Source organism: Heptranchias perlo, chromosome 6 (genome assembly GCF_035084215.1).
Source record: "Heptranchias perlo isolate sHepPer1 chromosome 6, sHepPer1.hap1, whole genome shotgun sequence".
Lineage (NCBI taxonomy): Eukaryota > Metazoa > Chordata > Chondrichthyes > Hexanchiformes > Hexanchidae > Heptranchias > Heptranchias perlo.
The window spans coordinates 31788362-31801065 of record NC_090330.1 but is presented as its reverse complement, the minus strand read 5'-3'; the positions used below and the strand labels follow the sequence as shown (position 1 = coordinate 31801065).

The 12704-nt window shown below is 43.1% G+C and overlaps 1 protein-coding gene across 1 annotated transcript in view; it reads right to left on the bottom strand.

Annotated features, from left to right (window-relative positions):
- LOC137322874 (mitochondrial intermediate peptidase-like) overlaps positions 1-12704 on the bottom strand; it is a 139107-nt gene that overhangs the window by 18745 nt on the left and 107658 nt on the right. Inside the window, exon 18 of the mRNA XM_067986050.1 lies at positions 9678-9751. Coding sequence (XP_067842151.1) covers positions 9678-9751 — 74 coding nt within the window. The remainder of the gene's footprint in view (positions 1-9677; positions 9752-12704) is intronic.

Genomic DNA, 12704 nt, shown 5'->3' with positions numbered 1-12704 from the left:
GTTAATTCATTAGTAACTCACCGGGCTCGATTTTCGCACCCCCGAGCGGGTGCGTTCGTGGCGGGGTGGGGGGGGAGGCTGCGAAAATTGGGGATTCCCGGGGCGGGTCTGGAGCCCAGCTCCAACCCGCCCACTTCCGGGTTCCCCTGTAATGCGCTGACATGCGCGCGCAGCCCCCGCATGTGGGACTCCCGCCGGCAATTAAAGCCGGCGGGGTGCCACTTGAAGTAATTAACCAGGTACTTCAGGTCGTTTACAGACCTGATATTTTAGGAGGGGTGGGATTTTCAAGTCAACTGGGAGTGTTTCCCGTACTGGGGGAAACACTCCCAGTTGAAATGGACGTGTTGCAGCCATCAGCCTGTGGCAGCTGCAAAGGTCCATTTGACAGGTTGGGGGGAGACCCTCACTCATTGCAGGAGGCCACTCTGTCACTTTGGACAAAGTTTGGCCTCCACCAACCTCCTCCTAACAATCAAATTCACCAACTTGCACACTTACCCCGTTGTCCAGTCACATTTACCTACCTTGCAGACCCCCTCAAATGTACATCTTCCAGATGGGGGCCGCTGTAGCTGCAGTCAAGACCTCCTCGGAGGACGAACAGCATCACCAGCCTCGCCGTCCACCTCTGACACGTGGAGCTCCACAACACAGTGCTGTGACACATCCACCTGCACAGCAGGAGGGAGGGCAACCGCAGAGAAATGCGTCGCAGAAGGCACTACCCTCGCCACAGGGTTCACAGACAGAGGCCCAGCTTCCTGGACCTCTCTGAGCAGCAGTGCACGCGGAGGCTCAAAGTCACTCGACATGTAGTCGTGGACATCTGCAGCCTCCTTCATGCCGAGCTGCTCCCGGCTGGCCCGAGCACCATCTTCTTACCTGTCGCTGTCAAAGTCACCACTGCCCTCAACAACTTCTCCTTCGCTTCCTTCCAGGGTGGCACTGGGGACATCGCCGACATCGCTCAGTCGTCTGCACACCTTGCAATACACCTACACACACTCTGCAGTGACACAATGGGTGGCATCAGTTGTGGGTCTGATAGCGATCCTCAGGAAAGGGCATTATTGCACAAACCAGACAAGATTCGCAAAGACGTGGCAGTAGTGGTGACAATATAATGTTATGTGAGTTGATCAGAAATTAAATATAGGTAAAAACCATGACAAATCCTCAAACACCCTTGTGCATCCCCTTCATGCTCACAACACATTTGCCTTACGCTTCCTACTGCACAAATGTGATGCATGCCCTGTGGTTGCAGCACAGGTAGTGGCAGGTTGAGTGAGGCTGACTGTGAAAGAGATGCATGAGAGGATGAGTACGAGATAGAGCCATGAGATTGTACGAGGATTGGGTTGAGTGGTTGTGGTGGGATGAGTACTGGCGAGGTGAGTAAGTGCAGGTAAGATGAGGATGAGGTTTGAGTGGATACGAGGAGTGACGTGACAGAGTAGTGTTGGCAGCGCAGAAGGAGATGTGGGGTGGGGGCGGTGATGTGGCAGACGGATTGTAGGGGAATGAGTAAGTGTACTCACTTCGGCTGACCTACTTAGGTCATTGAAGCGCCTCCTGCACTGCATGCAGGTGCGCGATATGTTGGTGGTGCAAGTGACCTCCTCTGCCACCTCCAGCCAGGCCTTCTTGGTGGTAGAGGCAGGCCACTTCCTCCCGCCCGCCGGGGGGAAGATCTCTGTCCTCCCCCTCCTCCTCACCCCAACCAATAAGACCTGGCATGAGGCATCAGTAAACTGGGAGCAGCCTTCCCCCTGGGCTGCTCCATGCTGTATTTTTTCCTATTTTCTGCAGCATCAGTCAGTCGAGGACTGCCCCTTTAAATAGGGCTCCTCCAGCTGACAGCCTATGCTGCGCATGCGCAGTCCGCCTGCTGCGCAGCTTTCCAGCACGAAACCCGGAAGCAAAGGTAAGTGGCTCCAATTAGCCTGCGATTGCGTGCGGAACACCCCGATTTCACCGGGCGCGTTACCCACGCGCCCAGTCGACCCCCCCGCTGCGAACCCGCCGCCCTCCTAATATCGGGCCCACCTTGTCTAAAAACTGCAATGCAGCAATAAACAAGCAAATAGGATGCTGGCTATTTTGCCAAATCAGCTGAGTTCAAATTCACAGAGGTTATGCTAAAGATGTACAGTGCCCCAGTCAGGCCATCTGGAACACTGCATATAGTTTTGGATGCTGCAATGTAAAGGTCATCCACGACCCCAGAGGCAGCGCAGAGAAGTGTAACGAGGCTGATCATAAAGAACTATGAGGAGCAACTTGATAAGCTAGGGCTATTATTCCTAGAAAGGAGACAATCTCTCCTGAGAGAATCATATAGAGTTTTTAAAAATACTTAATGTGATGTAGTGAACCTGAATCAATTCTTCCTGATACGTTAGGGCAGCTCGATTAGAGGGCACAGGCTCAGGATTATTAAGAGCCAATTTACAACAGACATCGGGAAGTAATTAGAACCATAGAAATTTTATAGAATAGAAGGAGTTCTTATAGCCCATTGTATCTGTGCCAGCTCTTTGTTGGAGCAACACAAAGCTAATCCCATTGCCCTGCTCCCTCACCATAGTCCTATATCTTCCTCTACTTCAAATATTTATCTAACTTGTGTCTGTCCAAAATCTACAAATAGCCATTTGGATCAGATCAAAGCTCTGCAGTCCTGCCACATCCAGTCGTGAATGGTGGTGGACAATTAAACAACTAACGGGAGCAGGAGGCTATGTAAACATCCCCATCCTCCATGGTGGCAGAGTCCAGCACGTGAGTGCAAAAGACAAGGCTGAAGCGTTTGCAACCATCTTCAGCCAGGAGTGCCGAGTGGATGATCCATCTCAGCCTCCTCCCGATATCCCCATCATCAGAGAATCCAGTCTTCAGCCAATTCGATTCACTCCACGTGATATCAAGAAAGGCTGAGTGCACTGGATACAACAAAGGCCAATGGCCCAGACAACATCCCGGCTGTAGTGCTGAAGACTTGAGCTCCAGAACTAGCCGCGCCTCTAGCCAAACTGTTCCAGTACAGCTACAACACTGGCATCTACCCGACAATGTGTAAAATTGCCCAGGTATGTCCTGTCCACAAAAAGCAGGACAAATCCAATCTGGCCAATTGCCGCCACATCAGTCCACTCTCAATTATCAGCAAAGTAATGGAAGGTTTCGTCAACAGTGCTATCAAGCGGCACTTGCTCACCAATAATCTGCTCACCGATGCTCAGTTTGGGTTCCGCCAGGACCACTTGGCTCCAGAGCTCGTTACAGCCTTGGTCCAAAAGAGCTGAATTCCAGAGGTGAGGTGAGAGTGACTGCCCTGACATCAAGTCAGCATTTGACCGAGTGTGGCATCAAGAGCCCTAGTAAAATTGAAGTCAATAAGAATCAGGGGAAAAACTCTCCAGTGGCTGGAGTCATACCTAGCACAAAGGAAGATGGCAGTGGTTGTTGGAGGCCAATCATCTCAGCCCCAGGACATTGCTGAAGGAGTTCCACAGGGCAGTGTCCTAGGCCCAACCATCTTCAGCTGCTTCATCAATCACCTTCCCTCCATCATAAGGTCAGAAATGGGGATGTTCGCTGATGATTGCAATGTTCTATTCCATTCGCAACCCCTCAGACAATGAAGCAGTCCATGCCTGCGTGCAGCAAGACCTGGCCAACATCCAGGCTTGGGCAGATAAGTGGCAAGTAACATTTGCACCAGACAAGTGCCAGGCAATGACCATCTCCAACAAGAGAGAGTCTAACCACCTCCCCTTCACATTCAATGGCATTACCATCGCCGAATCCCCCACCATCAACATCCTGGGGGTCACCATTGACCAGAAACTTAACTGGACCGGCCACATAAGTACTGTGGCTACAAGAGCAGGTCAGAGGCTGGGTATTCTGCAGCGAGTGACTCACCTCCTGACTCCCCAAAGCCTTTCCACCATCTACAAGGCACAAGTCAGGAGTGTGATGGAATACTCTCCACTTGTCTGGATGAGTGCAGCTCCAACAACACTCAAGAAGCTCGACACCATCTAGGACAAAGCAGCTTGCTTGATTGGCACCCCATCCACCACCCTAAACATTCACTCCCTTCACCACTGACACACCATGGCTGCACTGCAGCAACTCGCCAAGGCTTCTTTGACAGCATCTCCCAAACCCGCGACCTCTACCACCTAGAAGGACTAGGGCAGCAGGCACACGAGAACAACACCACCTGTACGTTCTCCTCCAAGTCACACACCATCCCGACTTGGAAATATATCGCCATTCCTTCGTTGTCGCTGGGTCAAAATCCTGGAACTCCCTACCTAACAGCACTGTGGGAGAACCTTCACCACACGGACTGCAACGGTTCAAGAAGACGGCCCACCACCACCTTCTCAATTAGGGATGGGCAATAAATGCTGGCCTTGCCAGCGATGCCCACATCCCATGAACGAATAAAAAAAAGTTTTGCCACAGAGGAAACTCTAGACTATTCAGTCACCATAACTAAATTAATCTGATAATACACTGTGCATTACATAAAATTAAACTATATAAAGGCAAGTTCTTTCTTTCTAACATGGCATAACACCTGTCATTATAATGTAGCATATAGTCTGACCCACCATAAATAACGCAATAGTAATAGAATAAAAACAGTACTCGTATGCGTATATCCTGCCCAGCACAGTTCAGGCATCATGCTTCTTGTGTCACAGTTCTTTGTCACACTTTGTAGGTAAGTTTAATCAAATTTATTCTAAACAAATTTCTTGTAGCTTATTGGCCCATTTGCAAATTTCTTGCAACAATCTTCACGAAATGGGAAGAAACCCAGTCATCTGAAACATATATAGAGAAACCCCCACAATAACACAAAATATTAACACAGGAGTCACAAATAATTTCAAAAATAATCATAGCAAATACAGTTTTAAAAAATGCAAAAAGGCCCAGATATTCATGTTGGATTCTGACCTACAGCCTTACAAAATAACAATCTTAAATGCTAGGTGCTTCTCAGCTGAATATACATATTAGGCTGCAATTTGTGGGCAAATTCCAAAGTCAAAGTTCCCTAAAGAAACAATTAAACTCTGAATGACCTTTTGGCCTGTGTTTACTTAAAGCAAGTTTGTGGCCTTAAAGGGGCACTGCCCAGGTATATGAGTAAGTGGCTCAATCAAGTAGCATACTCCAAGAAGGCACCATTATCAATTTGCATGTCACTCTGATAGACTACAACTCCCAGAATGCACTTAAAGCTGCACCTTTTTCCTCAGTCTATTACAGTACTAAACCTTACAAATAGGAAGTTATGGCTCACTCTGAAAATAACCAATCTTGTTACCAGTTATACAAAAACAATCGGGTGCTTTGAAGACACATCCAAATTCTGTAATTGGATAAACAAGAAATTTTTGTCTCAATTACAGCTTGCTGATTGGAAATCAGATCTCCTCCTCCTCCTCGCTAGTTGTTCTATTGGTATAGTACGTTTCAGAACAGTAGCCATCATAATGCACTGTGTTCTTGACATTCAGCAAGTAAACCCTTACCCGAGGTCCAGTAGTTTTAATTTTAAAATCCTGTAACCTACTCTATTGCTGTATCCTTGGCTGTGCACTAGTCCTAACCCCTTCCCCCTCCTACTGTGCTCCCCTCTCAGTGCACCGAATCCAGCAGTGCTCAATACCCCAGCCCCCTTGCTGTGCTCTAGCCCTGACCCACTCCCCTGTTTCCGCTGTGCACCATTTCCTACATTCCTCCTCCAAAATGTTCCATTTCCCAGACTGGAATGACACCATGCTAAACATCACAACTGCACTCTAGACCTATAAGCAATGCCACAGGAGCTCAGCTAATTATTCTACCTTGATCAGAAGATCATACCTTGACCAACAAACCATTTTGGAACTAGGCCAGTTTGGTGACCCATGACAGCTCTCTGCAAGAGGCAACTTTCATCCTGCTTATCCAGTTAGAACCTAACACAAGTACAAAGCTGGAAACTCATCTGTTAATGCTATGGTAACCATTTCTTATTAACCTACTATACATAATTGAAGTTACTGCTGGCTAAAACGATTGCTGTTCATACAACTTCATGAAGTGCACAGTATCCCAGCTGGTTATAGCCACACCTGTTTTCCTTCTTGTTCAGGTTGTGTTTTCCTGCCAGAGCAATTACAGGTCAAGAGTTCAAATGTATAATTCATCCTATTAGCATTTTTAAAATGAAAGTACTAAATAATTTATTAAAAAAACAGAATATTAGCAAAGACTAACTTAAAAACTACTGGATAAAAAATAATTCTTTTGAAAAGAAAATAATGGTGCAAACTTGAAATTAGTTAGATTTGTTTCTAATCCTAAGGTTAGTTTTTTTCTTTTCTTCCTTCATGCCCCAGCCTAAAGAGCAGACAGGAATTTGCAAATTCCATTCTGTAAACTGGCCACTGGTAGTGCACAAGAGTAGCCCTGGAGCAATTCTTCAATTTTCCCTTCTTTGCTCAGATCCTACCTAAAACGGCACAGCTGAGATCAAGAACAGACATGAATATGGAGTCCCTGGGACAATGCTAAGCTAGTTAAGAAAAAGAAAGAACCTGCATTTATTTAGCGCCTTTTACAACCTCAGGACCTCCCAAAGCACTTTACGGCCTATTAAGTACTTTCGAAGTATAGCCACTGTTCTAATGTAGGAAATGCAGCAGTCAATTTGCGCACAGCAAGGTCCTACAAACAGCAATGCGATAACGACCAGATGATCTGTTTCAGTGGTGTTGTTTGAGGGATAAATATTGGCCAGGACATCGGTGAGAACTCCCCTGCTCTTCTTCCAAAAAGTGCCATGGGATCTTTTATGTCCATCTGAGAGGGCAGACGGGGCCTCGGTTTTTAATGTTTCATCCGAAAGACAGCACCTCTGACAGTGCAGCACTCTCTCAGAACTGCACTGGAATGGCAGCATAGTAAAAAAAAATTATGAAGTGTCTTCATGTCTGCGGGAACAATTCCCTCAATTTTGAATGCAATCACTTGACTTGTTTATGTTACAGAACTTTGAAGAATTATATTTGAGGAAGTCTGGAGACGACATTCTCACAAATGAGAGAACCTCATCCCAGAATAAACTTACTATCATAATGGCAAAGAAGTCAGACAATGCAAAAAAAGACCACACAGGTTAAAGAGTAAAGCAGGTGTGTCCTACTCTAAGCATTTAGCCTGCTTTAACATTGAAGTACGAAAAGACAAAGCAGGAAGCTTAAGTTCTAAATATTAACTTTCAAAAGTCAGTAATCATATGTTTGAATTACAATTCAAAGTTCCTCCAGTCTTGTCTTGCCAATGTGAATTAACACCATCAGTTGAAGGATCTTTTGCCCTAAACAAAAAATATTTGCTGGGATTTTCCCTATTTTCTAATAGTGTTCATGGCAGTACCAACAAACACCAGTTAAAATCAATTTTCTACTAGTGTACACATGGAATTGTGCAATTACCATTATGTATCCAATTTTCCAGCTTTAATTAATGGTGACAAGCACTGTTTCTATTTGCCGTTTTCTTAAATTTCCACTTTATCATCATGTCCAATGGGCATTGCTGCAATCGTGTCCTAGGGCAGGACTATTCTGATGACAATCAGAAGAGTAAGGGAGGGATTTAACTGTTGAAATTTGGCTTCCGCTTCATCACTAGGCCAGACGCTTCTCCTGCTTTTTCCTTCAAAAATCTACATGTTTTTAAAATTGGGCTTACTGCCACAGTTGAGACCAATGATCGAAGATGACAGTTTATCAGCTGCTGAAAAGTGATCTTATCTAGTCAGAACACCAGTCTTAATTTAACAATCTATGTCATGGTTATTGTTACAAATTCGGGTTTGCAGTAGATACCTACTTGGGTTCAGTGGCATCAGACATTTCCATAAGTGCTTTGAGTTACCTGTGTGCTAGCCAAGGGTATAACAATAGCATCACCAGATACTTGTGTCTTTCACCATATGCTTCTTTATCCCTCTGAAGATGAGCCACACAAACACTTGATGAAACAAGACCTGATATGATTCGATAGCATGGTGAACATAAAGTAGAATGCACAACCTTGTCCCTATTACGAGCTAAACTCACTCACAAATTAGCAGTCCTAAGTTAACTGACACTAACAGACCATAGGTGTTCCTACCTGAGCCTGGCTTGAGATAAGGATCTCTCCATTTCTGGTTGGCTCAGACTTAGACTACCTAAAGATCTTAGAAAAAAAAGAGACAGACAGAGACAGAGAAAGAGAGAGAGAGAGAGAGTAGGGCACTGGTTCTTCAGCTCTGTGCACCGAGGATTGACTCATCAAGCTGCCAATCAAAGTTACCACCTTGAATCAGAACCTCCTTCCAACTAGCGTAGGAGCTCACAGTAACTACAATGTCTGTTTAGCTGAGGCCCCTACAGTGAACGAAACCATTCTTGTAGTAAGGATGTAAACTGGCATGGAAGTGCTCAACAACTCCCTATCATAGCAATACTTATGCGATATGTGAAAGTACACAATTTGATGGCTCCTCTTTGTAGTACTCTACTTGATTGCCCTAATCAATATTCTAAATGGTTTGTGTCTGACCATATATCAGTGACGTAATATAAATTAGACAAAAAGCAGAATATTGCAGATGCTGGAAATCGGGAACAAAAACAGAAAATGCTGACGTTTTATGATTAGCCCTTCATCAAAATACCAGTGTTAAGATGCAATTTACTTACCTGAATGTGGATCCGAGAGGAGCAGGAATGCTTCCCCGACCCAGCATCCGATTCCCCGCCCCCCCCCCCACTCCTATATCCCACTGCCCCGGTCTCTGATCTCCCAACCTCCAATCTATCATTCTCCTGAAATTTTTTTCATTTTTCTTTTGATACCCTTACCTTTAAACTTTGCCCCATAGACAATTAATCCTGTGCTCAACAGAAGAACTTTCCTAGATCTAATGTCCTCACCTATTTATATTTATAACATATTAAAAATCTTACATTTTTTTGTCACACTTTTCTGTCTACTACATCAATTCAGTCTCAGCTGTGATGTTCTATCATCGTGGGTTCAGAGGGCAGGAGGCAGCAGTAGCAGGTCGAGAGTTGAGTAAGAGACAGCAGGAGGTCGGAATAGATCTGGCAGAACATCACAGCTGACCAAGCTCCAAGTTGTTTAATGATTTTGAAATTATTTAGAAATATAAGAAAAGGATTTTTGAATGATATTTTATTTATTTAAGCTATTTGTTTAATGGAACTTTATATATTTCATTTTAACATGTATTCCATTTGGAGAAAATGTCACATAATTGCAGATGGTATGAGATAAGAACAAGCACGTAAACAAACATAATAACAAGATACACTACATCTCTCACAATTTGATTGTTTTGGCTATTAAATATGGGAGACCACTAGCTACTGAATGAATTTCTTACAACATTAGGATTATTATAATTCTAAATGAATCTACTAAATTAACATTCTTTTATTTCGTTAGCTGGCATCAGTGTTCTATTAAATGCAACAGAAAACAGAATGCAGTTTATAGTCCATTCCCTCTCCTTTTCCCTGGATATATTGTAAAAGCACCACATTAAAGTGAAAATAAAATGAAACATGATTTTGTTTTACCTTCCACCATGAGCATAGGTACTTTTCCACCACCATGTGCCAGCATCTCTCTGCGGTAGCGCTCTCCCACAGCCCTGAGGAGAAAGAGATAATGTTATACCACCTGCGGCAAAGCTCCTGATCAGTACTTTCAGAAGTGATTTGGATCTTGTTATAAATGGTGTAGCATCAGCTTTAAAATTATAAATTTACCACACTATAGGAAAGTTGCTGAAAAACTATAGCCGCTTTTAGCTCATTTCTTTTAGTCTGAAAATATGGAACACTCCCTATTGTAAATGCATGTTTACAGCTGACATCGCCGTATAGATTGTTTTCATCTGAATGCCAAAAAGCACATATACCTTTGCCTGAAAAAAGGAACTAACTTCCACAACACAGGGGTTGATAATGCTGTGGGTGTTGGGCCTGTACATCAGGTAATGCATATAAGTTTCCCATAATACAACTGATGCTCAGCACCCATTGCAAATGGCTGCTGCAATGGAGGGCAGCAGAGAAATTTTAAATCTATCCGCTGAGTATTCCTAACCTTCCATTAGGAGTGCTTAACTTACTTGCAGCTGGACTGTTGGGCCTCAAAGGCCAATTTTGCCAGCATGACGTCCTCCCACTCCCACCCCGCAAAAGGTCTTTTTGACCTATATGCAAAAGCAGTCACTGATGTGCTTGGTAATGAAAGTCCTGCCCCACAAACTTGGCACTCTCCCATTGTGAGAGTGCAACATGCTGGGAGCGAATTTAAATATTTATCTGAGCTGAACTAATTATCATGCGAGATCAGCTCATTTAGGTGCAAGCATAGCCAGCAGCCGACTCACAATGATCTGGGAACCAGCCCCACATTATCAGCTCCATATTGTGCATTATGTCATTAAGTTTAGTTTCATAATTAATATTGAACCCAATTAACATGTTTTATTTTTTAGCTCGATTGCTTTAGGACTGTATGTGACTATGCAACTAGTCAGATAGCTTGGGTATTTGTCTTAGATTTTCCCCAGATTATTTACCTGCATTATGCAGCTGTACATATACAATGATGTTGCCAAAACACTATTTACGTTAAGGTGGCATGTAACAACAAATGCGCTAGTGGATAATTTTGGTGTTAACAACTCACTCACTGGATTACGCAACAATATGACAGAGTTGGTTTGAGTTTGATATTTAGTTATCAAGATCGAGACATCTGTCAACAAAGTCTTTAAACTTATTAAATAATTAAGCAGTTCAAATTTTTGGACAAAAATATATTTGAAAGTCATTAGCAAATAATGACAACTAGTCAATGAACTAACCAACAGATTTTGCTTGTGGTAGACATCAGTTGTCTGGTTTAAATTTGTGCATTCAGAACAATAAAAGGCCCTCAGACCCATACACGCTCGCCCTCATTCTTAGGCTGATTCATCCCCATGCATCAAACATCTCCTCCCCAACTTCCTGAAAGAAGCAAAAAAATCCAGTGACCTATAGCCGATTCAGGAGTCTTCTGGCATAAGGTTTGCTGGCTTGCATATTTGTACATAATGACCTGTATGTATAAGCAGTCATTGATGTGCTTGGTACCGAAAGTCCTGCCTCGCAAACTTGGCACTCTCCGATTGTGAGAGCGCAACACACTGGGAGCGATATTTAAACATTTAAATGAGCTGACCTAATTATCATGCGAGATCAGCTCATTTGGGTTTTCCGATCATAACACTAACGGTAATTGGATTACCGTCTGCATTACAATCAGAAAATCTTGGCCAATGTTGGGAAGTTCCATAATGAATTTGCTGTTTACACAATATTAGTTTTTTTAAAAACCCATCAGTTACACATAAATTGGCTTAAATATGATTTTTCCAATTGAGCCACTCAATTTAATCTAATTGACTAAAGAACTGGAACTATTAACTTATTGTAGTAAAGCAATAAGGCAAAGATCTCAATGTATGCCTTAGATACAACAGAAGAACTTCTCTCTCCCATATGGCTTGGCATCCATTCCTTTTATCTATTTTTGTCTGTTTTTTCTTCCCTCTCTGTAAAATGCTGTAGGACATTTCTACATTAAAGATATATATAAATACAAGCTGTTATTGTTTAAAAACGAGCACCACGGAATAGATGACATGGTGTTGCAGTGTGGGCTGCCACTCAACTGAACTGCCAGTCTCAAGAGCACTGTAGTGGAGGAGTTATCAAGTAGAGCCAGACACTTGGCCACAGGGATAGGAGCATTCAGAAGGAAATTGGACGTGAAACTCTCATAAGCTATCCTTGCATAGGAGTAGGTCAATTGCCTGCATGTCCTCTCAATTGATGGGCTACATCATCTAAAGAGGCTTGAAAAAGGGAAAGAACAAATAATAAATTGATAAGAACTTTTTGAAGCTAAAAGAATTCCAGCCCTATTTTCTGGCATGGTATGAGATTGTTATGTCTGATTGTGATGCTACTCCTACAAGACATAATGGCACTGGCATAACTAGGCTATTACAACATACTTGGAATGACTGAGTGCATAATAATATAAATTAAATCTCACCTATGCTCAATTCTCCTTCCCAAAAGAACCCACTGAACAACAACAGAGTAGGATCAATTATTGTTTAATAGTTGCTTGTCTGCACAAATTCAAAAAATATTTTTGGTTGATCTGTAAGATTTAAATACTTTTGCCCCAAAGGGCATATCAGCAACTGCACCATGTAAAATGAGGTTCAAAGAACTTGCAGTTCAGAGAACTTGTTTAATTCAGGCCTGCTAACAGTGGCAGTCAGACTTCAAACTTACTTTGCAGTGATAATTAATCTTTAGAGTAAAAAAATTACAAAAACACATACCACCAAGTATGTTTTATTGCACACTGCAAAGTGAAATTTAGTCATCACGTTTCAAATCAAATTTAAGTTGCTAGTTATTGCAATAATTTCGGTTAAGCAAGTGGCTCATTTTCTAGTTCTGCACTCACAATCTAAGTTTAAAAAAAAATCTGCGTACACATCGACATTATCCATCCCACTCAGCATATTA